Genomic DNA, 27,671 nt, shown 5'->3' with positions numbered 1-27,671 from the left:
ACCACTGCCCCCCCTTTATCCGCTGGCTTAATGGTGAGGTTGGGATTGGAGCAGAGGGATTGGAGGGCTGCGCGTTGTGAGGGTGAGAGGTTGGAGTGGGGGAGGCGGGTCGACAGGTTGAGGCGATTCATGTCCCAGCGGCAGTTGGAAATGAAGAGGTCGAGGGCAAGTAATAGGCCAGCGCGGGGTGTCCAGGTGGATGCAGTGTGTTGGAGGTGGGCAAAGGGGTCCTCGCAAGGTGGGCGGGAGTCCTGATTCTGAAAGTAAGCTCGGAGGCGGAGGCAACGGAAGAATTGTTCGATGTCACGGCGTGTATTAAATTCATTCTTGCGTGGACGGACTCACCTTCATCCCCCTCCGTCCACGAGTCTGTGTGTGTGAGAGAGAGAGTATGTGTGTGTGAGAGAGAGACTGTGCGTATGAGAGAGAGAGAGAGGGAGACTGTGTGTGTGAGAGAGAGAGACTGTGTGTGTGTGTGAGAGAGAGAGACTGTGCGTGTGTGTGAGAGAGAGAGAGAGACTGTGTGTGTGTGTGAGAAAGAGAGACTGTGTGTGTGAGAGAGAGAGAGACTGTGTGTGAGAGAGAAAGAGGCTGTGTGTGTGTGAGAGAGAGAGAGAGACTGTGTGTGTGAGATAGAGAAACAGAGACTGTGTATGTGTGAGAGACGGTGTGTGTGAGAGAGAGAGAGAGAGACTGTATGTGTGTGTGTGAGAGACAGACACAGACAGACTGTGTGTGTGAGAGAGAGACTATGTGCGTGAGAGAGACAGAATGTGTGTGAGAGAGAGACTGTGTGTGTGTGTGTGTGTGTGTGTGTGTGAGAGAGAGAGAGAGAGAGAGAGAGACTGTGTGGTGTAAGAGAGAGAGACTGTGTGTGTGAGAGAGAGAGAGAGACTGTGTGAGAGAGACAGAGACTGTGGGTGTGTGAGTGAGAGACTGTGTGAAGGAAAGACTTTGTGTGAAAGAGAGGGACTGTGTGTGAGAGAGAGAGACTGTGTGTGTGAGAGAGAGACTATGTGTGTGTAAGAGAGAGACTGTGTGTGTGTGAGAGAGAGAGAGAGTGAGAGACCGTGTGTGAGAGAGAGAGAGAGAGAGAGAGACCGTGTGTGTGTGTGAGAGAGAGAGACTGTGCGTGTGTGTGAGAGAGAGAGAGACTGTGTGTGTGTGTGAGAAAGAGAGACTGTGTGTGTGAGAGAGAGAGACTGTGTGTGAGAGAGAAAGAGGCTGTGTGTGTGTGAGAGAGAGAGAGAGACTGTGTGTGTGAGATAGAGAAACAGAGACTGTGTATGTGTGAGAGACGGTGTGTGTGAGAGAGAGAGAGAGAGACTGTATGTGTGTGTGTGAGAGACAGACACAGACAGACTGTGTGTGTGAGAGAGAGACTATGTGCGTGAGAGAGACAGAATGTGTGTGAGAGAGAGACTGTGTGTGTGTGTGTGTGTGTGTGTGTGTGAGAGAGAGAGAGAAAGAGAGACTGTGTGGTGTGAGAGAGAGAGACTGTGTGTGTGAGAGAGAGAGAGAGACTGTGTGAGAGAGACAGAGACTGTGGGTGTGTGAGTGAGAGACTGTGTGAAGGAAAGACTTTGTGTGAAAGAGAGGGACTGTGTGTGAGAGAGAGAGACTGTGTGTGTGAGAGAGAGACTATGTGTGTGTAAGAGAGAGACTGTGTGTGTGTGAGAGAGAGAGAGAGTGAGAGACCGTGTGTGAGAGAGAGAGAGAGAGAGAGAGAGAGACCGTGTGTGTGTGTGAGAGAGAGAGAGAGAGAGACCGTGTGTGAGAGAGAGAGAAGGACTGTGTGTGTGAGAGAGAGACTGTGTGTGAAAGAGAGACTGTGTGTGTGAGAGAGAGAGACTGTGGGAGCGTGAGAGAGAGACTGTGTGTGAGAGAGAGACACTGTGTGAGAGAGTAAGAGACTGTGTGTGTCAGAGAAAGAGTGAGTGAGACTGTGTGTGAGAGACTGTTTGTGTAAGAGAGAGAATGTGAGTGAGAGAGACTGTGTGTGTGAGAGAGAGAGACTGTACATGTGTGTGTGAGAGAGAGAGACTGTGTGTGTGAGAGAGGGATTTTCTGTGTGTGTGAGAGAGAGAATGTGTGCAAGAGAGACAGAGAGAGAGACTGAGTGTGTGAAAGAGAGCGAGAGAGACTATTTGTGTGTGGGAGAGAGAGACTGTGTGAGAGGGAGAAGGACTGTGTGTGTGAGAGTGAGAGAGACTGGGTGAGTGTAAGAGAGAGAGACTGTGAGAGAGAGAAATGGACTGTGTGTGTGAGAGAGGGAGAATGTGTGTGCGTTTGTGAGAGGGAGAAGGACTGTGTGTGTGAGAGAGAGGCTGTGAGTATGTGTGTGAGAGAGACTATGTTTGCGTGTGAAAGAGAGATTGAGTGTGTGAACAAGAGACTGTGGGAGAGAGAGTGTGTGAGAGAGCGAGAGTGTGTGTGTGGGGGGGGAGAGAGATTGTGAGTGTGTGTACAAAAGAGAGACTGTGTGTGTGAGAGAGAGAGAGACTGTGTGTGTGTGAGAGAGAGAGAGAGACTGTATATGCCTGAGAGAGAGAGAGCGAGACTGTGTGCCTGTGAGAGAGAGAGAGAGGCTGTGTTTGTGTGTGTGTGTGTGTGTGTGTGAGAGAGAGAGAGAGACTGTGTATGTGAGAGGGAGAAGGACACTGTTTGTGTGCGTGTGTGTGTGTGTGACAGAGAGAGACTGTGTGAGAGAGAGAGAATGAGAAAAGGATTGTGTGTAAGATAGAGAGATACAGTGTGTGTGTGTGTAAGTGCAAGAGAGACTGTGTGAGTGAGAGAGAGAGATTGTGTGTGTGTGAGAGAGACAGTGTGTGTGTAAGAGAGAAAAAGACTGTGTGTGAGACAGAAAGAGAAAGGGACTGTGTATGTGTATGTGTGAGAGAGAGAGACTATGTGTGAGAGAGAGAGACTGTGTGTGTGTCAGAGAGGGAGAGAGAGTGTGTGTGTGAGAGAGAGAGAGAGTGAGACTGTGTGAGAGAGAGAGACTGTGTATGTGACAGAGACTGTGTGTGTGAGAGAGAAACTGTGTCAGAGAGAGAGAGACTTTGTGTGAGAGGGAGAGAGTGAGACCGTGTGTGGGAGAGAGACTGTGGGTATGTGAGAGAGAGAGAGACTCTGTGTGTGAGAGAGAGAGAGGGAGAGACTGTGTGTGTGAGATAGACAGAGACTGTGGGAGAGAGAGACTGTGAGAGAGGGAGAGACTGTGTGAGAGAGAGATTGTCTGTGGGTAAGAGAGAGAGAGAGAGAGAGAGACTGTGTGTGGGAGAGAGAGACTGCGGGGGAGAGAGAGAGAGAGAGACTGTGTGAGACAGAGACTGAGAGAGGGAGAGACTGTGTGATTGTGAGAGAGAGAGAGACTGTGTGAGAGATTGTCTGTGGGTATGTGTCAGAGAGAAAGAGAGAGAGACTGTGTCAGAAAGAGAGAGTGAGAGAGACTGTGTGAGAGAGACAGACTATGTGTGAGAGACTGTGTGAGAGAGAGTCTGTGTGTGTCAGAGAGAGAGACTGAGAGAGTGTGTGTGTGAGAGAGAGAGACTGTGTGTGAGAGAGACTGTGTGTGTGGGAGAGAGACTGTGTGTGAGTGAGAGAGACTGTGTGTGAGTGAGAGAGACTGTGTGTGTGTGAGAGAGAGAGAGAGACTGTGTGTGAGAGAGAGCGAGAGATCAATAATGTTTGTGAGAGAGCAAGAGAGAGAGACTGTGTGGGCGAGAGAGAGGGAAAGACTGTGTGTGAGAGCAAGAGAGAGAGATTGTGTGAGAGAGAGAGACTGTGTGTGAGATAGAGTGAGCAAGAGAGGGAGACTCTGTGTGTATGAGAGAGACCAAAAGAGAGAGACCAAAACTGTGTGAGGGAGAGAGCAAGAGCGAGACTGTGTCAGAGAGAGAGAGAAAGAAACTGTGCGTGGGAGAGAAAGAGAGCGAGCTAGCGAGAGAGAGTATGTGAGAGAGAGAGACTGCATGTGAAAATGATGGTGAGAGAGAGACTGCAAGTGAGAGAGAGCGAGAGACTGTGTGTGAGAGTGGGAATACTGAAATAAGAGGGAGCTCTTGTGATGCAGTTGGTAGTGTCCCTGTCTCTGAGCCAAAAACTCCATCTTAAAGTCCCACTTCAGGACTTGGTGACCAATGAAATTGTGTTCATTTGTTGACTACATGGATTGAGTGCTAACCTACAAATCCTTCCATTAGAGCAATTCCTGGTCAGCTGTGTGAGGAATGGAATGTAGATGCCTCTGACTTTTCATCCAATGCTCCAGACTACAACATGCATGGAAAACTCAGAGTGATCAGTAAACTACCATCTTGTGTAAAAGGATAACACCTGGTTGGGCCTATTAAGATTTTCCAATTTCTGACTTGTTTTATTTGATAAGAATTGTTTAAAGTAAAGATAAAAACTTGTTAAAGTATGATTGTTATTGTCTCCTTGTAGCCCAAGTCAGCGGATTTCAGAGAAGGCAATCCGCTCCCTTTTGTGATAGATACAGACAACTAAGACCCCCAGGTCGAAACAAACATGGAGGTCTGGAGTTTCGTGGGATTTTAGGAGAGACAGTAAATCCAAACACACCACTGGAGAAACAAGTGTAAGTCAGTGTTTTGTATTTCTGTGTTCCCTATTAACTTCTTAGATAATCCATTAAAGAATTAATCAATTCATTAAATATGCACAGCCTATGTCTGCAGAGTACGTAATTGTAGCTGGAGAAATACAGTTCAAATTGTTTCCATTTATGCTGCCAGTATCTGAATCTGGTTTGAAAATTAATATTCTAAGATAAATGACTGAATGCTGAGTTTATGTTTAGACTGTGTGGATTGAACCTGACAGGGATTCTAGGTTACTTGTCATATGTCAAATTGTTTCCTGAAATAATTATGCATGAACACAGAATGAAATTGGGTTTGTTTTGTTGCAAGAGTGAACTAAAATTATGCCTCCAGCAGTTTTTAGCCAAGGATTGAGTAGGTTGGGGTGGAACTATAAAATAATCAGTAAAAAGGAAATAAAATTAATACTGAAGTATGTAAAGATTTCAAATTCATTGTTTGGTTCCCTATTTTCTCCTTTGCCCCTTGCTTTTGGTGAATGCACTGGTTTTATTTGTTCTTGTCATGTATTGTCAAGATACAGTGAAAAGTATTGTTTTGCATGGTATCCAGGCAAATCATACCTTTCATATGTTAATCAAGATAGTAGAACAGAATGCAAAATATAGTGTTACAGCTACAGAGAAGGTGCAAATAAAGGTCAGCTTTAATATATGAGAGGTCATTCAAAAGTCTAAAAACAGCAAGAACAGGCTGTTCTTGAATCTGTTGGTATGTGTTTTCAAACTTTTGTATCTTCTGGACAGAAGAGAGTATAGCCCCAATGGGAGAGATCTTTGATTATGTTCTCGAGGTAGCGGGAAGTATGATGGAGTCATTGGGTGGAAGCCTGGTTTGTGTGATGGCCTGGACTACATTCAGAACTCTGTAATTTCGTGCAAGCTTGGGCAGAGCAGTTGCCACAACAAGCTGTGCGCATCTGGATAGAATGCTTTCTGTGCATCTATAAAGTTGATAAGAGTAATTGTGGACATGCCAAATTCCCTTAGCCTTCTGAGGGAGTAGAGGCATTGAGGTACTTTCTGAATGAGTCATAATATCAGATGCTTCAGTACAACCTGTCCAAGTCAACCAAGTGCCTGTGTTTGACCCGTATCCCGCTAAGTTGAAAAGTGTGGTGCTGGAAAAAAAATGCAGCAGATCAGGCAGCATCCGAGGAACAGGAAGTCGACATTTTGGGCATTCCCTTCATCAGCTTTTTGACTTTGACACTCCAGCATCTGCAGTCCTCACTTTCTTCAAATCCCTCTAAACCTTTCCTATTCATATACCTATCCAAATGTCTTAAATGTTGTAACAGTACCTGCAAATACAACTTGCTCTGGCAGTTCATTCCATATATGAAAGACCCTCTGTGTGGAAAATATCTCTCAAATCCTTTCTAAATCTTTCACCACTCACCTTAGAAATATGGCCTCTAATTTTTACCCTAGAGAAAACACCTTTGCTATTCCCCTTATATATGCCCTCATGATTTGCAGAATCAAGATGGATAGACCCAACAGATCGTTGGTGACGTTTGTCCTTAGGAATTTGAAGCTCTTGACATCTCCACAATTGATACAGAGAGGAGCATGTCATCCACTCCGCTTCCTTTATTTTGCTGACATCAAGGGAGAGATTGTTGACTTTACATCATATCATCAAGCTCTCTATTTTTTTACTGTACTCTGTCTCATCAAGGTGGTGTCATCAGCAAACTAGAGCAGAATTTGGTCACACAGTCATATATGTATAAGGAGCATAGAATTGGCTGAGTATAATGCCTTGTGGGGCACAGATGTTGAGGGTTATCATGGAGATGGTGTTGTTACCTATTCTCACTGATTTCTGTCTGTGGGTCAGGAAGTGGAGGATCCAGTTGCAGAAGGGGAAGCAGAGTCCTCAATCTCAGAGTTTGGTCAGAATTATGGTGTTGAAGGCAGAGCTAAATTCAGTAAGTAGTAGAGTGACATATGTGTCCTTGTTATCCACATGTTCCAGGGGCGAGTTTAGGGCCAGGGAGATGGCATCTGCTGTTGCATCGCTTAGTGATTTGTAATGGATCAAGGCAATCTGGGAGGCTGGAGGTAATGTGTGCGACTGTTAGCCTTTTGAAATACTTCCTAATGATGGATGGCAGAGCCACTGGGCAGAAGTCATTAAGATTAGATTAGATTAGATTACTTACAGTGTGGAAACAGGCCCTTCGGCCCAACAAGTCCACACCGACCCGTAACCTACCCATACCCCTACATCTACAACTACATCTACCCCTTACCTAACACTACGGGTAATTTAGCATGGCCAATTCACCTGACCTGCACATCTTTGGAGTGTGGGAGGAAACCGGAGCACCCGGAGGAAACCCACGCAGACACGGGGAGAATGTGCAAACTCCACACAGTCAGTCGCCTGAGGCGGGAATTGAACCCGGGTCCCTGGCGCTGTGAGGCAGCAGTGCTAACCACTGTACCATCGTGCCGCCCACTCAGGCACAAACTCAGATCAGAGTAAGGAAGTTAAATATGTCTGTGAATACCAACACCAGCTGATCCATGCAGGATCTGAGTGCACAGCCAGGGACTCCATCTGGTCAGTCACTTCCTGTGTGTTCACTTTCAAAAAAGCTGATCTGACTTCTGAGGCAGTAACTGTGACTAAAAGTGCAATCGAGGCTGTGAGAGTAGGTGCATCATTTCACTGACCTTCTGTTCAAAATGTGCATAGAATGCATTGAGTTCACTAGAGAGAGATCCATTGTTACCAGCAATTCTACTTGACTTCACTTTAATAGGGAGTGGATCTCCCGGTTCATCTATTGTTTCCGGTCGGGGAACTCTCGAACTAACTTCTTTAGCACACAGTCCTCTACACATTCACTGATGAAATCTGTGATGATAATGGCATTCTCATTTAGGTTGGCAGAAATCATGTAGGTGCTCATCTGTTACCACAGAACAACACTGTATGCCTTTCTGCAGTGGGAGAGCACTTTGGTGAAAGTGATCACAGCTGCCTCACATTTACCATAGTCTTGGAGAGTGAAAGGAGCAGTTACCAAGGGAAGATATTTAATTGGGGAAAAGGAAATTATGATGCTATCAGACAGGAGTTGGGAAGTACAGACTGGGAGCAATTGTTCCACAGAAAGGGCACAGCAGACATGTGGAGACTATTTAAGGAGCAGTTGTTGCAAGTGATGCACAAATTTGTTCCTCTGAGACAGGTAAGAAGGGGTAAGATTGAGTAACCTTGGATGACGAGAACAGAGGAATTATTGTCAAAAGGAAGAAGGCAGCTTACGTAAGGTGGAGGAAGCAAGGATCTAGCACAGCTTTAGAGGATTACAGGTTTGCTAGAAAGGAGCTCAGAAATGGACTGTAGAGAACCAGGAGGGGGCACGAAAAAGGCTTGGCAAGAAGGATTAGAGAGAACCCAAAGGCATTTTACTCATACATGAGGAATAAGAGAATGATCAGGGAGAAGGTAGGGCCAATCAGGGATAGCGAGGGAACTTGTGCATGGAGTCTGAACAGATAGAGGAAGCCCCAAATGAGTTTTTTGCTTCGATTTTCACCAAGGAAAGGGAACTTGTTGTAAATGAAAACTTAGAGGAGCTGGGATACAGTCTTGACCAGATGGAGATTGATGAAGTTGATGTACTAGAAATTTTGGAAAACATTAAGATTTATAAGTTCCCAAGGCCAGACCAGATTTATCCTCGGCTGCTCCGGGAAGCGAGAAAGGAGGTTGCTAAGCCACTGGTGAGGATATTTGCCTCCTCACTCTCTACAGGAGTTGTACCGGAGGATTGGAAGGAGGTGAATGTTGTTCCTCTTTTCAAGAAGGGTAATAGAGAAATCCCTGGCAATTACAGTCAGTCTTACGTCTGTGGTCAGCAAAGTTGTAGAAAGAATTCTGAGGGATAGGATTTATGACTATTTGGCAAAGCATTGTGTGATTAAAGGCAGTCAGCATGGCTTTGTGAGGGGCAGGTCATGCCTCGCAAATCTTATTGAGCACTTTGAGGAGGTGTCAAGATAGATCGACGACGGTCAAAAAGTGGATGCGGTGTATCAATGCAAGGCTTTGATAAGGTTCCCCATGGTAGGCTCATTCATTAGGTCAGGAAGTATGGGATACAAGGAGATTTGGCTATCTGGATTCAGAATTGGTTGGCTGACAGAAGGCAGAGAGTGGTTGCAAATGGAAAGTATTCTGCCTGGAAGATAGTGTTGAGTGAGGTCCCGCAGGGCTCTGTTCATGGGCCTCTGCTCTTTGTAGTTTTTCTAAATGACTTGGATGAGGAGGTTGAGGGGTGGGTTAGTCAAATTTGCAGATGACACAAAGGTTGGAGGTGTCGTTGATAGTAAAGAGGGCTACTGCAGGCTGCAGTGTGACATAGAGAGGGTGCAGAGCTGGGCTGAGATATGGCAGATGGAGTTCAACCTGGATAAATGCGAAGTGATACATTTTGGAAGGCCGAACCCGAATGCTGAATATAGGATTAAAGATAGGATTCTTGGCAGTGTGGAGGAACAGAGGGATCTGGGTGTGCAAATACATAGATCCCTCAAAGTTGCCACCCAAGTGGATAGGGTTGTTAATGAAATTCAAAACACCATATGCTTTCTTAATAGGGGATCGAGTTTAAGAGCCGCGAGGTTTTGCTTCAGCTCTACAAGTCCCTCGTGAGACCACACTTGGAATTTTAAGTCCAGTTCTGGTCACCCTACTATAGGAAAGATGCAGAGGCTTTGGAGAGGGTGCACAGATGATTTACCAGGATGCTGCCTGAACTGGAGGGCTTGCCTTATGAAGAAAGGTTGAATAAGTTCGGACTTTTCTGACTGGAGAGAAGGAGGAAGAGAGAAGACCTGATCGAGGTGTACAAAATAATGAGAGGAATAGATAGAGTCAATTGCCAGATACTTTTCCCCAGGGCAGGATTGACTGGTATGAGAAATCATAGTTTGAAGATATTAGGAGGAAGGTATAAAGGAGATGTCAGAGGTAGGTTCTTTTCACAGAGAGTTGTGAATGCGTGGAATGCGTTGCCAGCTGTGGTGGTGGAAGGAGAGTCATTGGGGATATTTAAGTGACTGCGCATGGATAGCAGTGAGTTAAGGGGCACGTAGGTTAAGTTTTTACATTAGGATTAAATCTCGGCACAGCATTGTGGGCCAAAGGGCCTGTTCTGTGCTATGCTTTTCAATGTTCTAATGCTATGTAGTCCATCTGGTGGATTGGGCACTCCGGAGAGTATTGTTCTCGGTCTGTTTGAACCTCAATTTCTGGACTCCATAATGTCTAGTAGGGCCAAGTGGTCAGGTCTCTGATTGGTATCCAGATCAGGCCTTAAAGAAGCCAAGAAGTGTCTGGGCTGTATGTTGGCATGCTCGCAGTTTCAGTGTCAGCACCAATTGGGCCCTGTTGGTACATGCAGTCAGGCAATCCAGAAGGTCCCAGTCTTTGTTGGGTCAGATCCAGTCAGGTTTGGCCAGTTGGTTGTATCCAGAGATAAAAGATCTCGAAGTAGATTTAATAAAGCTCTGTTAGTAATTCTCACAGACGTAAAATTGAGTTTTAAAAGAAAAGAAAGAATATGAAAGATGTGTGGAGATGATCTTCGAGCAAAGAGTTGCCATGTTCCAGTGCCATTCTTACTGGATCCAATGCTGACAAGTTATTCAACTGTAAGCAACATCACAGTTGCTCAAAGTGGTCCTGCTCACTAAAGGGATGGAAGATATCATAAATACTGCTACCACACAGCACCTGCTCAGTAATGCACAGTTTGGGTTCTGCCAAGGCAACACAGTTCCTGACCTAATTATAGTCTTGGTTTAAACATGACAAAAAGCTAGTAAGAGTGACAACCCTTCATATCAAGGTCACATTTTGACTGAGCATCAACAAGCTGCATATGTTAATTCCATAAGTAGAGCATATCTCATTCAGTCAATGTTCAATTCAACCTTCACGCACTCAATCAATGAAACAAACTGCATTCATTTAATGAATCGATCTGCGTTCATGCATTCAATGAATCAAACTGCACTCATTCATTCAATGTGTAGAGCTTTCCTCATTCCTTCAATGTCTCGAGATTAAATCATTCATTCAAAGAATCAAACTGCTTTCATTAATTCATTGAATCAAACTTCATTTATTCATTCCATGTACCTCACGTTATTCATTGATTCAATGAAACAAATTTAGCTCTGACATTTAATAAATCAAACTGCATTCATTCCTTCAATAAAACAAACTTCAATCGCACATTCAATGAATCATTATTCATTGATTCAATGAAATACACTATACTCATTCTTTTAATGAATCCAACTGCACTCACTCATTCATTGAAAGAAACTGCACATGTGAATTCAATGACTAGAGCTCCTCTCATTCATTCAATGCATCGAGTTTAACTCATTTATTCAAAGAATCAAACTGCATGCATTCATTCATTGATTCATTGAATGAGTGATTGGAGTTTGAATCAAACGTTTTCATTGTTTCAATGAAACAAACTGCACTCACTCATTTAATGACTCTAACTGCATTCATTCATTCAATGAATCAAACTGCACATACGAATACAATGAGTAGAGCTTCTGTCATTCATTCAATGTCTTGAGCTTAATTCATTCATTCAAAGAATCAAGCTGCATTCATTCATTCAATGAATCAAAACGTTATTCATAGATTTAATGAAGCAAACTGAACTCATTCATTTAAAGAATTACACTGCATTCAATAATTCAATGAATCAAACATTATTCACTGATTCAACGAAACCAACTTAACACATGCATTTAATGAATCAAACTACTATCATTCATTCAATGAAACAAACTGCATGTGTTAATTCCATGAGTAGAGCATATCTCATTCAGTCAATGTCGCGACTTTTACGCATTCATTCAATGAAAGAAACTGCATTCATTCATTCATTGAATCAAACGTTATTCATTGATTCAATGACACAAACTTAACTCTTTCATTTAATGAATTGAACTACATTCATTAATTCAATGAATCAAACTGCATTCATTCATTCAATTAAATAAACTGCACGCCTTAATTCATGGGTAGAGCTTCTCTCATTCATTCAATTTTTAGAGCTTAACTCATTCATTCAAAGAATTGCACTGCATTCATTTATTATATCTAACTTGAATCATTCATTCAATGAAACAAACTTAACAAATGCATTTAAAGAATCAAACGGCATTCATTCATGTACTGAAATGAACTGCATTCATTCATTGAATGAAACAAACTCACGTGTTAATTCAATGAGTAGAGCTTACCTCATTCAATTTCTCGAGCTTCACGCATTTATTCAATGAAACAAATGTTATTCATTGATTCAATGTAACAAGCTTAACTCATTTATTTACTGAATCCAACTGCATTCTTTCATTCAAAGAATCAAACTGCATTCATTCATTCAACAAAACAAACTGCACTTTGTAATTCAATGAGTAGAGCTTCTCTCGTTCATTCAATGGCTCGAACTTAACCCATTCCATTAAAGAATTACATTGCATTCATTCGTTCATTTATCAAACATCTATCATTCATTCGATGAATCAAAACTTATTCATTGCTTCAATGAAACAAACGTAACTCATTCATTTAATGAATCCAACTGCATTTTTCATTCAGCCAAGCAAACTGCCTTAATTCATTCATTCAATGAATCAGACTGCACTTATTAATTCAATGAAACAAACTGCTTTATTGAATTTAATGAGTCAAGCTTGTCTCATTCATTCAATACACCCAGCTTAACATATTCATTCAAAGAATCAAACTGCATGCATTAATTCATTGAATCAAACGTTACTCAATGAATCAATGAAACAAACTGAACTCCTTCATGTAATGAATCTGACTGCATTCATTCATTCAATACATCAAATGGCATTCTTTCATTCAATGAATCTAACTGCCCTTAGTCATTCAATGAAACAAACTGCCAGTGTTAAATCAATGAGTAGAGCTTCTCTTATTCATTCAGTGTCTGTGTTTAACTCATTCATTCAAAGAATTACACTGCATTCATTCATTCAATGAAACAATCTTCAATCATTCATTCAATGAATCGAGATATTAATTGATTCAATGAAACAAAGTTAACTCATACATTTAATGAATCAAACTGCATTCATTCATTTAATGAATCAAATTTCAATCGTTCATTCAATGAATCAAACGTTTTTCATTGATTCAATGAAACAAGCCAAACTCATTCATTTAATGATTCCAACTGCATTCATTCATTCAATGAATCAAACTGCACTCAATCATTCGTTGAACAAACGTCATTCATTGATTCAATGAAACAAACTTAACTCAATGCGATTGTGCCACCATATTCACCTGTCTATCAATGTCAGACTCCCTCATCACTCTTCTGAGTCTTGGATATTTCCACCCGTGCCCTGGCACCTCCTACCTTGATCATAGAATATCTATTTCCCGTGTCAGGTGTCCCTTTGGAAATGGTGGCTACTACTAAGTGCCAGTCACTGGCGCCGCATGGATCCCTGCGTAAATATTTATTACCCCATTTGTAGTCGTCCTGGTTTCTAAACAGCCATGGGTCACATGTGAAGGTCCCCTTAGTACCCTCAGTTAAGATTACCATCTGCAGCTGTATCCCAAATGCCCCTGCCCTTATAAGGGCGCTTGCTAAAAGTGTGAGCTGGGGCAGCCCCATATTCATATGAGGCTTCTAATCACTACTTGCACTTAATTGGTTCCAGTGTTGTCCGATGTCTCCTCAGGCCCAGCTACACGCTTGCAATGGCTGGCGTATATCCACGTGGCTCTTTCTGTGATCTTAACAGCTGTCTGTGTCGTAAAGAGCACTTGAAACAGTCCCATCCACCTCTTCGCCTTCCAGTTTTTCTTCCTTAAGTCTTTCATCACTATCCAGTCTCCAGGTTTCAGATCGTGCAGACTCCCTTCTGCTGTTTGGGGTAGTGCTGCTTTCACTTGATTCTGTATTTGAGACAAAAGTGCAGAGAGTTTTATATAGTAACACAACATCTCATCCTCACAATGGCCTATTATCTGCCAATTCTTGTATTGGGCGGTCTATCTCAAACGGGCCAAGATTAGCTCTTCCTCTCCTCCTAGATCTCATATACATTAGCACAATCAGAAGTGCCTTTGTCCATGTCACCCCTAGTTCCTCACAACATTTTGTCAATTTATGTTTTAGGGTAGTATTTTCTCTTTCCCCACTGCCCCACCGCTCGCTGGGTGGTAGGCACAGTGTTGTTTCATGTTTATCCCCGAATAATCACTGATCTGCTGTAAGGCATTATTGATAAATGATGTCCCATTGTCACTACTAGGCCTTTCAGGGATGCCCCATCTCGGAATTATCTCAGTTAGCAAAGGCTTTGGCTACTGTACTGGAAAACATATCAACTATTACCAGACACTTTCACTGGGAGTTAGTTCAATAAAATCCATCTGTAAATGTTCAAAGGGTTTTTGGAGTTGGGAGTGTGCTGCCTGACTCATCTGTATTCCCCTCCGCACGTTATTAGTGGCACAGATAACACAACGTTCAATATATTTCTGGGAGTTAATGAGTAAATCGCTTAGCGTCAGACATCCCCCCTTTTGACACATGGTCCTTATCGTGTGTCAGCTTGGCATAGAATGGAAATAATGATCGTGGTAGACAGGGTTTACCATTGGGGCCACACCATACTCCTTCCCTCACGCTGTATCTTGCTTTCATCCACTCACACTTTTCTTCCAGCCTGGCCTGTGACTGTAACTCCCATATGTCTGTTGTTGGGGTACAAATGTTTGTCATACACATGTCAATCTGATCACTTGGCAGCTGCTGGGCTGCCGTTCTTGCTGCTGAGTCTGCCCTTGCATTGCCTTGGGAAATAAAATCATTATTTTTCGGGTGGGCTTCATATTTACACACAGTGGTTGATTTAGGCAATAGGACCACTTCCAGGAGATCAGAAGTCTGGCCATGGTGTGTGATGGGCTCTCCGGTGGAGGTCAAGAAACCCCTGTGTTTCCACAGGTTTCCAAAATCATGTTTCCAAATGCATACCTGCTATCGGTGTAAATATTCACCGTCCTTCCCTCAGCCAATTTACAGGCCTCAGTCAAGGTAATCAGCTCCGCTGCTTGCGTTGACAGATGAGAAGGGTGTGATCCCACTTTGACTATCTCATAGGTAGTCACTACAGCAGACCCAACAGAAGTCTGGCCTGTCTCCTTGCTCCTGAATGTTGACCCACCCACAAAAAAAACTCCATATCTGGATTCTGAAGTGTTGAATCCTGCAAATCTGGTCTAGGGCTGCAAATTTCATTAGTTACAGTTACACAATCATGTGGGTCTCCGTCTCCTTCTGTGGGGAGCGGCTGGCAGGGTTGAGGACGTTACATCGTTTTATTTTAATGTTAGGCATCTCCAATAGCACAGTACTGTATCTGCGCCATTGTGCTGCTGACGTGTGTGCGATCTTTCGCTTGGAAAGTAGAAAGGATACTGCATGTGGGACCAGAAGGGTTAATTCATCGTAGCTGACTATATCCCTGGATGCTCAGAACAGCCTTTTCAGCTGCGTGCATGGCTCGCAGGCGTTTAGGCAAGCCTGCCGCTGCTGGTCTAGTTTAGCTGAAAAATATGCTACTGGCCTCAATCTTCTCCCATGATCCTGCAACAGCACAGATGTCATGCAGCCACGCTTCTCATCTACTGTGTGTACAAAAAGCTTGTTTGGGTTCAGAATTCCCAATGTAGGTGTAGTTTGGAGCACCTTTTTTTAATTCAACAAAGGCACTCTCGGCCTCTGGAGTCCACTGCAATGGACTCTGGTTCTGCAAACCTTTGCCATGGACTATGTCACTTTGGGGCGCCTCAAGGGTTGCGTAATGAGGGATAAACATTCTACAGTAGGAGCACATGCCAAAAAAGGATACTAATTATTTTGTTGTGTGAGGCTTTGGAATTTGCTGGATTGCTTGAACTCTGTCTTGACCAATGGCCTTCCCTTGTTCAAATATTAAGTGAGCTGTTGTTGCACAAATTATAGTTTTGCGAGACTGGCTTTGTGCCTTTCCCTCGCTAGATGGCAGAGCAACACAAGGGTATCCTTCTCACATTGTTTCTTTATTGGTGCCACTATCAAGTAATCATCTACATACTGTAGAAGTGCTGACCCCGGGGTTAGAACAAGAATCTCCAGACTCCTGCGTACAGCCTCATTATATATGGTGGGGGACTCACAGTAACCTTGACAAAGTCACGTGAAGGTAGATGATTTCCCTTTGAATGAAAAAGCGAACCAGAATTGACTATCTGGGTGCACCAGTACACTAAAGAAGGCATTTACTAAATCCACAACAGTGAACCATTTACTGTCTGGTGGAATTTGAGCTAATATAATATCGGGGTTGGGAACATTTCAGGCGCGTGGGACAACAGCATTATTGACTGCCTGCAGGTCTTGAACATACCTCTGTTCCTCCAGTTCACCGGGAATGTTTGCCTTTTTGACCGGAAGAATGGGAGTTCTCACCAGTGAGTTTTCACAGGGGATTATCACTCCAGCCTTTAGGAGGGATTCAAAGACTAGAGTAATTCCTTCTATGGCCTCGGGTTTTAATGAATGTTCTGCTCTGCAAGGACGATACTCAGATTTTGGGGTTATCCTTACAGGATCACAGCCTCATACGAGCCCCACAGTTATATTTAATCTTGGTGACATCGGCACCCAGTTTTCGTCCAGGAGACATCTCCTCTCATGTGACGTGGGACGGAACTCGGTACAGAACTTTGTCACTTCTTTGGCGAAATTATTATCTCCAACCTCGCATGAGTCAGGGCAACTGCCCATAGCATTTTACAGGTCTTTCATGGTCCATGGCCGGTGGACCAACACCTGCAACTTCAATCATTGGGGCTTGCAGAACTATCTGGTGAAACAATTGTACGCCAGTACCCTCATCTGACTCCTCATCCATCGGTGGTGGGGGGGGGGGGCGGGGGGAGGGTGATGTGGGTGATCACGAACAGTCCCCAGATGCCTTTCTGTCTTGCAGTAGTTATCCTTCTTTAGGGCTTCTTGTTTCAATTGGTTGTGGGTATGGCACGCTATCGGTGATTCAGCAGACCCTGAGGCAGCGGCTGCTGATGTGGAACCTTCACCAGGCGATCTTGTTGGGGGGCTGTCGGTCTCGGAGGGCAGTCATCAAGGTCAGGATCTGAAACAAACTTAAGACACTGTACATTAGGTTGTTTTCCAAGCGTGTCTGCATGTGTGTTGGTGTTTGTAAGTGTATTTGTCTATCTTCTCTCCTCTCTCTCCTCCAACCTTGACCGCATATTTTACTAAAACTTCCTCCCTCTGGAAAACCACATTCCTTGATCCACAATTCTAACTGCCTTATAGACTCTGGGCCATAATTATTTAGCATGTATTGTATTTTTTGTTGGCCATTCCAAGTCCTGTGTGGACTCTCGTTTTGTTTGCTCTTGCCAGAGCACATTTTTAGTGTAACTGGAAAAGTTTTCAGCTCTCTCTCTCACGTGGTAACGTTACCTTTTCCCTTTGACTTGCTTTCCTACCTCCGGAGGTCCCCTCTCGCATTGAGCACATCCGCCTCAATGCCTTAGTTTTCGTAAACCAAGAAACCACATACCCAGTGTGTCTTTGGCGAGTCCAACTCAGCCAGTGGTGGCTCCAAGGCTAAAACAGCCCTTAAACTCGCTGTCTCTTATGCCATCCGAAAGTCTAATGACCCCTTTTCCTGATTCATTTATTCTCTTAGAATGAGTCTCTATGTAGGAAACTTAAGCCACGACTCTTACCCCGACCCTATTAAATTCAAACCCTGCTGCTAAGGCGATCCACAGATTCCCAGTCCTCTCAAGCAAAACGGCCAATTCAGCGCTCGAGATGAAGTGAAGGGCCTTCGAGGCGGTGACACCTGCGCCTCCTGGGAATCTTCAGAATGCACAAGCCCCCAAATTTACTGTTGTGGAAATTAAATTGACTTGATACAACTGTTGCAAGAGCAAAGAAATGAGCTTCATTTAAATTCTGCAGAATTGACCCAATACATTCAGGAAGATGTCTCATGCAAGGGGTACTTGACCATAATTCAGATATTCTTCTTATACTGTTTCTTACCACACTCTCAAGGGCAAAGACTGGAAAAAATCAAGTTGTTATTCTCTCATCCCCTGGTCATGGGCATAACTTCTTCAGCTTTCACTGAATTCGACTGTCACAAGGTCAAGTTGAATTCAAACAAAGCCAAGCTGTCTCCTGGCCGCAGAGCTCAGCAAAGTGTTGTTTACAAAGCTCGGCACAGCGTTAATTTCAGAAAGGCATTTTCTTTCAGATTTCACAGTAATTGGTGGTGCAGTGGACAGCGAAGAGGGTCACCTCAGATTTCAACAGGATCTGGACCAGATGGGCCAATGGGCAGAGAAGTGGGAGATGGAGTTTAATTCAGATAAATGCGAGGTGCTGCATTTTGGGAAAACAAATCTTCACAGGACTTATACAGTTAACGGTAAAGTCCTGGGAAGTGTTGATGAATAAAGAAACGTTGGAGTGCAGGCTCATAGCTCCTTGAAAGTGGAGTCATAGGTAGATGGGATAGTAAAGGCATTTGGTACGCTTTCTTTCCTTGGTCAGAGTATTGAGTACAGGGGTTTGGAGGTCATGTTGCGGCCGTGCAAGACATTGGTTAGGCCACTGTTGGAATATTGTGTGCAATTCTGGCCTCCTTCCTATCAGAAAGATGTTGTGAAACTTGAAAGGGTTCAGAAACGTTTTGCAAGGATGTTGCCAGGGTTGGAGGATGTGAGCTATAGGGACAGGCTGAGTAGGTTGGACTTGGAACGACGGAGGCTGAGGGGTGACCTTATAGACATTTACAAAATTATGAGGGGCATGGATAGGATAAATAGACAAAGTCTTTTCCCTGGTGTCGGGGAGTCCAGAACTAGAGGGCATAGGTTTAGGCTGAGAGGGGAAAAATATAAAAGAGACCTAAGGGACAACGTTTTCACGCAGAGGGTGTTACATGTATGGACCGAACTGCCAGAGGATGTGATGGAGACTCAACAGACAATCAAGTTATTTTTCAATGTATAATTTCAGTTACATCACACTGTTATTTTTGCTATAAATTCTGTGCCTTACAATTGTGTCCTCCACAACCACCTGAAGGAGCAGCGCTCCGAAAGCTAGTGTGCTTCCAATTAAACCTGTTGGACTATAACCTGGTGTTGTGTGATTTTTAACTTTGTACACCCCAGTACAACACCGGCATCTCCAAATCATGATGACTATCGACACCACTAACTGCCGGCTTAAGGTGGAGAGGATCTCCAAGAAGATCGCACATATCGACACAGACATCAAGTTTCTCCAGAAATGCAGGCAAGCAGGAAAGATCCCAAAAAGCTTACAGATCACGAACCCACTCAAGTCAACCTACAACACAGACTACGCAGAGAAACTTTGCCACCGCACCTCTCACAACCTCGTTAATCCTCCCGTGCACCAACTCGACAGCAGGCACCACAACCTTGAAATTCAGATGGAGTTCAGACTCTCATCCTGCGCTCAGGATATAGCAGTACAATTACGCGACATTGCCAAACAGACAAGGCAACAAAACTACACCACTTACATGCACACCAAGAACAAAAAACTGGAGAAACTTGGCATTCTCACCAGCAATAGCAAAGCCCACCCTGACACCACTGTAGATAACATTGTCACTGCGGGGAAGTCTATTAACAACTTATCGGACCACACCCTTTCGACCGGAAGAGATTGAAGCCCTGATAGGGGTCTCAACTTCTGCCTCACCACCAAAATGGATCCGTTGGTTCTTGCAGCAGACACTGAGGAGTTCATCAGACAAATCATCCGGGAATTCTTTCAAAGTGCAGCAGTGATGTCAATGAGCCCACTGATGAACTGGAACAGTCATCACAGCTATCTGTAGAGAAGCAACCAAAGAAGGTGTCAACTTGGACCCCACCCTGGGCTTGACATGTATGCTCAAACCATCAGGAAATATATAAATGCCAGATTCATCAGCCGTACCCACAAGGTAGAGCAAAACATCACCCATTCACAATGCAATGCCATCCAGGCTCTCAAAACCAATCACAACATTGTCATCAAATCAGCAGCTAAAGGAGGAGCCATTGTCATTCAGAATAGAACAGATTACTGCAAGGAAGTGTACCGACAACTGAACAACCAGGAACACTACAGGCAACTACCAGCTGATCCAGCCAAAGAACACACCCGTGAATTAAACACACTGATCAGGACTTTGGATCTAGTCCTTCAGAGTTCCCTACACACCCTCATCCCATGTACTTCTTGTGTAGGTGACTTCTACTGCCTTCCAAAGGTACACAAAGCCAATACATCAGGATGTCCCATCGTATCGGGCAATGGGACCCTGTGTGAGAATTTCTCCCACTATGTTGAAGGCATCTTGAAACCTATTGTACAGGGGATCCCCAGCTTCTGTTGCAACACCATGGATTTCTTACAGAAACTCAGCACCCACGGGCCAGTCAAACCGGGAACATTCCTCGTCACAATGGATGTTTCCGCACTCATCACCAGCATCCTCCACAATGATGGCATCGCGGCAACAGCCTCTGTACTCAACACCAACACCTGCCAATCTCCAAACACCACCCTACAACTCATCTGCTTTATCCTCAATCACAACATCTTCACCTTTGACAACAGTTCTTCATCCAGACACACGGAACAGCCATGGGGACCAAATTTGCACCCCAATATGCCAACATCTTTATACACAGGTTCGAACAAGACTTCTTCTCTTACGCAGGATCTCCAACCAACATTATACACTAGGTACATTGATGACATTTTCTTCCTCTGGACCCATGGCGAGGCTTCACTGATAAAACTACACAGTGATATCAACAAGTTTCATCCCACCATCAAACTCACCATGGACTACTCTCGACTATCTGTCTCATTCTTAGACACATGCATCTTCATCAAGGATGGACATCTCAGCATCACACTCTACCGCAAACCCATAGACAACCTCACAATGCTACACTTCTCCAGCTTCCACCCAAAACATATTAAAACATCCATCCCCCTATGGACAAGCACTACGCATGTACCGGATCTGCTCAGATGAGGCGGAACGTGACGGGCACCTGGAAGTACTCAGGGATGCCGTCACAAGAACGGGCAGATGAAAGACTCAACAGACAATCAAGGTATTTTTCAATGTATAATTTCAGTTACATTACACTGTAAATTTTTGCTATAAATTCTGTGCCTTACAATTGTGTCCTAAACAATCACCTGATGAAGGAGCGGCGCTCCAAAAGCTCGTGTGCTTCCAGTTAAACCTGTTGGACTATAACTTGCTTTGTCTGATTTTTAACTTTGTTCATCCCAGCCCAACACCTGCATCTCCAAATCTTGGAAAAATATGGACTTATTAACAACAGGAAACATGGCTTTGTGGAGGGAAGTTCAGTCTTAGAACCTTAGAGTTCTTTTAGGAAGTGACAAAGATGATTGAGGGTGGGACAGGACGTTATGTCTACATGGATTTAGTAAGGCCTTTGACAAGGTCCCTATGGCTTATTGAAAAGGTTAAGTCACATGGGATCCATGGTGAGCTGCTAAGATAGATACATAACTAGTTTGCTCATCGAAGACCACACTCTATTAGCAGTGGAAAGTGTTTTCCTGACTGGAGATCTGAGATCAGTGATGTTCCGCAGGAATCAGTGCTGGGGCTCCTATTGTGTTTGTAATATATATAAATGATTTGGAAGAGAATGTAGGTTGCCTGATTAGTAAGTTTGCAGAGGGAAAAAATAGCTGGGACATTAGCAGATACCTTCATATCCTCTTTGACCACAGGTTCATAGGACTGGATGTTAGCTGATATTGTTCCCTTGTTTAAGAAAGGAAGCAGGGACAATCCAGGAAATTATAGGCTGGTGAGCATGATGTCTGTGGTGGGGAAGTTCTTGGAGAAGATGCTAAGGGACAAGATATATTTACTTTTGGAATGAAATGAACGAGTTAGCAACAGGCAGCATGATTTTGTACAGGAAATGTCATGTCTCACCAACCTGATTGAATTTTTTGGAGAGGTAACCAAGACACCTTGATGAGGGAAGGGCTATGAATGTAGTTCAATCTGGACTTTAGTAAGGCACTTGATAAAGTCCCACATGACAGATTGGTACAAAAATTAAAATCACATGGGATTTGAGCTAGGCTGGCTCAAAACTGATGGATACAAAACTGGCTTGGTCATAGAAAACAGAGGGTAGTGGTGGAAGGGTGTTTTTCAGAGTGGAGACCAGTAACTAGTGGTGTTCCGAATGGATCAGTCTTGCGTCCTCTGTTATTTCTAGTATATTTAAATGATCTGGAGGAAAACGTGGGTGGTCTAATTCGTAAGTTTACAGAAGACACAATTGCAGATAGTGTCCACAATTGTGAAAGGATACAACAGGGTATAGTTAGACTGTCAGCTGCGACACAGACATGGCAAATAGAATTCAATCCAGACAAATGCAAAGTGAAGCCTTGTGGTGATTCAAATTTAAGTGTGAATTATACTGTAAATGGCAGTGCTCTTAGGAACATTAACATACAGAAGGATGTTAATGTGTGCAGGCCCACAGACTCCTAAAAGGCAACACAGGTAGCCAAGGTGATTAAGAAGGCATATGTCTTGCTTACCCTCATTGGCCAGGGCATGGAGTACAAGAGTTGGCAAACCATGCTGCAGTTATGTAAAACCCTTGTTCGGCCACATTTGAAGTATTGTGTGCAGTTTTGGTTGTCACACTACCAGAAGGATGCGGAAACTTTGGAGAGAGTGTAGAGAAGGTTCACCAAGATGTTGCCTGGTCTCGAGGGCATTGGCTAAGAGGAAAGGTTAAAAAGACTAGGATTGTTTTCATTGGAAAGACAGTGGCTAAGGGGAGACCTGATAGAAGTCTACAAAACTATGACAGGCATAGTCAGACAAGCATGGGTGGATAGTCAGAGGCTTTTTCTCAGGGTTGAAGTTTCAATTATAAGTGAGCACAAGTGCAAGGTGAGAGGGGGAAAGTTTAAGGGAGATGTGCAAAGGTAGATTTTCATGCAGAGAGTAGTCGGAGCCTGAAACACACTGCCAGAAGAGGTGGTGGAAGCAAGCACTTCGGCGACACTTAAGAGGCATCTGCATTGGTTATACAAATAGGGAGGGAATAGAGGAATATAGACTGAATAAGGTCAGGAGTTTTGTTTTCTAGATTAGTTAGGGCATGATGATTGGCACAGGCTTGAAGGTCAAAGGGCCTGTTCCTCTGCTATACATGCCTTTGATCTTTCATTCTTTTGACAGAAAAATTGATAGCGAGGATTGCCAGATGATGCAGCAGGATATAGATAAGCTGGAGACTTGGTTGGAGAAATAGCAGATGGAGTTTGATCTGGGCAAATGCAAAATAATGAATTTTGGAAAATCTAGTGAAGGAGGAAAGTATATAGTAAATGGCAGAAACCTTCGTAGCATCGAAATACAGAGGGGTCTGGCCAGGCAGATCCACAGTTCCCTGAATATATGGTCAAGAATGCATATGGCATGCTTGCCTTCATCAGTCAGGGCATAGCGTATAAAAAAAAGACAAGTAATTTTGCAATTGTACAGAATTTTAGTTAAGCAAAATTTGGGATATTGTGTTGACACTCTACCAGAAGGTTCTGGAGGCTTTGGAGAGGGTACAGAAATGGTTTACCAGGATATTGCCTAGGTTGGAAGTTACTAACAATAAGGAGAGATTGGACAAATTTGATTTTTTTTCACTTCAACATCGAAGGATGAGGGACAACGTATGTCTTGGATCACAGATCTACCCAGGTGGTTCTTTTGGGTTAAATATAGAAAAGCGAAGACTCAGTAACAGCAATTTGCTTAAATGTGGATGTTTATTAACTAATAATATTGATAATAAGAATGGAAACGAAAGGAGAAAAAGTAAAAAGTCTCACACCCTTCTGCCCATCGGAGACCCCTCGATCGCCAGCTGGTCTGTAGGCTTAGGTTTGTTCCTGGCATTGTTTGCAATTCTGGTCCGAGGTCAAGTCCCTCTCTCGAAATGAAGCTCTCTCTCCCTTACACAGTTTCAAAACAGACAGTATTGAAGCAGCTACAGAACAAAAACAAAGTGCTGATACTGTCTTAACCCCATCAAGGAATGTTCTCAGGACTTGTTCAAGATCATGCAGCTGTCGAATATCATCAACAATTTAGTCCATCATTGACAATCTATTCTCCATGCAGCTGTCAAATATCATCATTAACTTTTAGCCCTTTCACACAACCAATACAGGCCTATCCTATCATAGAAGTTTATCAAATTATGAGAGGAATGGATAGAAATATCAATTACTTAGGGACATTGGTTTAAAGTACAAGGGATAAGTTTAAAGTAAGTATGAGAGGCAGGTTTTTTTTACACAAAGGATGATAAATGCCTGGAATGCTCTGTTGCTGGAGAGGCATCCAATAACAATGTTTTAGAACATAGTACAGCACAGAACAGGCTCTTCAGCTCACGATGTTGTGCCAACCACTGATCCTCATATATGCACCCTCAAATTTCTGTGACCATATGCATGTCCAGTAGTCTCTTAAATGTCCCCAATGACCTTGTTTCCACAACTGCTGTTGGCAACACATTCCATGCTCTCACAACTCTCTGTGTAAAGAATCCGCCTCTGACATCCCCTCTATACTTTCCTCCAACCAGCTTAAAACTATGACCCCTCATGTTAGTCATTTCTGCCCTGGGAAATAGTCTCTGGTTTTCGACTCTACCTATGCCTCTCATTATCTTATATACCTCAATTAGGTCCGCTCTCCTCCTCCTCTTCTCCAATGAAAAAAGTCTGAGCTCAGTCAACCTCTCTTCATAAGATAAGCCCTCCAGTCCAGGCAGCATCCTGTAAACCTCCTCTGAACCCTCTCCAAAGCATCCACATCTTTCCTATAATAGAACTGGACACAGTATTCCAAGTGCTGGGTCCTCTCTTATGCTTCATTTATTTAAGTGAGAATATAGAAAGCATGGTCAGTAAGTTTGCGAGTGACACCAAGATTGCTGATGTAGTGGATAGTGATGAAGGTTATCTAAGATTAAAAAGAGATCTTGATCAATTTGGTCAGGCTGAGGCTTGCAAGTTGTGCTTAATTTGGATAAATGTGAGGTATTGCATTTTGGGTAAACAAACAAAGCCAAGACTTATACAGTTAAAAGTACGGCCTGTAGTAGTGTTGTAGAAGAGAGAGAGATTGGGCTTCAGGTGCAAAATTCTTTGAAGTTTGCATCACATATAGATATAGAGGTTGAGAAGGCATTTATCACCCTTGCCTTCATTTGAGTGGCGGAGATATGTTGAGGTTATACAAGTCATTTGTGAGGCCACTGTTGGAGTATAGTGTCCAGTTCTGGTCTCTGTTATAGGAAGGATGTTATTAAGCCAGAGAGGGCTCAAAAAAGACTCAGCAGAATGTTGCTGGAAATGGAGAGTTTGAATTATAATGAGAGACTGGATAGGCTGTGACTTCTTTCACTGGAACATTATAAAAAAATGAGGGTTATAGACAAGATGAATGCCAGGTGTTTTTTATCCCTGTGTTAAGGGATTTAAAGATTACGAGGCATCTTTTAAGGTGAGAGGAGAAAGATTCTAAAAAGACATGAGGGGCACATGTTTTACACCGAGTGTGGTTCATGTGTGGAATGAACTTCCAGAGGAAGTGGTGAATGCAGGTACAGTTACAATGTTTAAAAGATATTCAGATAAGTATGTGATTTGGAGGGACATATGCCAAGTGCAGGCAGGTCAGACTAGTTTAGTTTGGGATTATGGTTGGCATAACTGGTTGGACCAAAGGGTATGTTTCATTGCTGAATGACTAAGTGGAGAATAGTGGGAAAGTGTGAAATTATCAGTTTGATAATCAGAACTGAAAGTAGAATATGATATTAAAGACAAATCTTGTAAATGTTAATATCCAGAGAGTCATCAATTTGGGAGGCAAATGGTATTATTGCATGGGTTTGAAGTGAAAGAATAAGGAAGTCTTGCTACAATTGTACAGTATTCCAGATAGAGTGCATATTGTGAAGTTTTGGTCTTCATAATTCTGGAGGGACTAACTCTTTTTTAATTTAAATAAAGGACAATTTAAACAAATGAGGATAAAGTTAACTAAAGTGGACTGAGCAGATGGATCAGCAGGAGAAACAGTAAGACAGCAGTGGCAACTTTTAAGGTAATTCATGGCTGTCAGCAAAAATATATCCCAGTAAGGTTAGAAAGAGATGGATAAATCAACCATGGCTAAACAAGGAGAGTATTATGTTGAAAGGAAAGTCATAAAAAAAGGCAAAAGCCAGTGATAGACTGTAGACTGATAAATTCAGAATCCAGAAAAAGAGGATTAAAAACGTAGAGAAAACATAAAAAATGCAAGGAACATAAAAATGACAAGAGTTTATTTAAGTATATAGAAAGGAATTGATAGGTCAAAGTGTCCATAGGGCCCTTTAAAAATGAATCTGGGAGATGATTTTGCAAGGAAATGGCAGACGAAAAAGCAGATATATTACGTTAATAATTATGGTAGAAAATATTTTGAAAATCCCATTATTAAGGGAAAAACGGGAAGATTAAGAACCACTACCATCAGTACAGAAGTAGCATTAAGGCAAAAAGCAGAAAAGTCTCTTTGGCTCTTATGACTTGCATCCAAGTATTCTAAAAGTAGCTGTAGTGTTCGTGGATTTTCCACTAATCCTTATCTTCTGGAAAAGTACTGGAGGATTGGAAAACCTCCAACATGACACCCCTATTCAAAAACAGACAGAAGCAAGCTGGGTAACATTGGTCAATTAGCCTAACATCCAAAAAAGTTGGTATCAATTATAGAGTCATAGAGATGTATAACACGGAAACAGACCCTTCAGTCCAACTTGCCCATGCTGACCAGATATCCCAACCCAATCTAGTCCCACCTGCCAGCACCTGACCCAAATTCCTCCAATCCCTTCCTATTCATATACGCATCCAAATGCCTTTTAAATGTTGCAATTGTACCAGCCTCCACCACTTCCTCCGGCAGCTCATTTCATACACATACCAGCCTCTGCGTGAAAAAGTTGCCCCTTAGGTCACTTTTATATCTTTCCCCTCTCACCCTAAACCTATGCCCTCTAGTTCTGGACTCCCCCACCCCAGGGAAAAGACTTTGTCTATTCATCCAATCCATGCCCCTCATGATTTTGTAAACCTCTATAAGGTGTAATCAAACAGAATCAGCAAGGCTTTCAGAAAGGGAAAATGTGTTTGACTAGCTGAGAGTTCTTTGAGGAAACCCACGAGTGTGAATAGAAGGGAACTAGTAGATATGTTATACTTGGATTTCAGGAAGGCATTCAACAAGGTATCTCAGAAAAGATTAAGTTGCAAGATGAGAGTCCATAGTGTTGGAGGCTGTACATTTGGCATGGATAGAAATGTAGCTAATGGTCAGGAAACAGCAAGTGAGCATAAAAGATTCTTTTCAGGTTGGCAACCTATAGCCAGTGGGGTTCTGCAAGGATCAGGGCTGGGATTACAGCTGTTCACAGCATTTAATAATGACTTGGAGAAATGAAGTGAATGTACTATTGCCAAATTTGCAGATGATCCATAGCTAAGTAGAAAGGCAAGTTGTGAGAAGGATACAAATAGCTTACAGATGATATTTGGGGGAGGCAATGGCCTCCAGAGATTAATCCAGAGACCTACATAATGCTATAAGGACACAGGTTCAAATTCTGTCATAACAGATGGTAGAATTTATGTTCTATAGTAATCTCGAAGTAAGGATTTATTGATAACCATGAAACATTGCCAATTGTCGGGAAAATCCTATCTGATTCATTCATATCTTTTAGAGAAGG

General features: G+C 43.1%; 1 protein-coding gene across 1 annotated transcript in view; it reads left to right on the top strand.

The window, feature by feature from the left end:
• LOC140487271 (SH2 domain-containing adapter protein F-like) overlaps positions 1–27,671 on the top strand; it is a 225,309-nt gene that overhangs the window by 165,510 nt on the left and 32,128 nt on the right. The window contains exon 4 of the mRNA XM_072586889.1: positions 4,450–4,603. Within this exon, the coding sequence (XP_072442990.1) occupies positions 4,450–4,603 (154 nt within the window). The remainder of the gene's footprint in view (positions 1–4,449; positions 4,604–27,671) is intronic.

This window comes from Chiloscyllium punctatum, chromosome 2 (genome assembly GCF_047496795.1).
Source record: "Chiloscyllium punctatum isolate Juve2018m chromosome 2, sChiPun1.3, whole genome shotgun sequence".
NCBI classification, from domain to species: Eukaryota; Metazoa; Chordata; class Chondrichthyes; order Orectolobiformes; family Hemiscylliidae; genus Chiloscyllium; species Chiloscyllium punctatum.
Note: the sequence above shows the minus strand (reverse complement) of the source record. Positions and strands in the feature narration are given on the sequence as shown.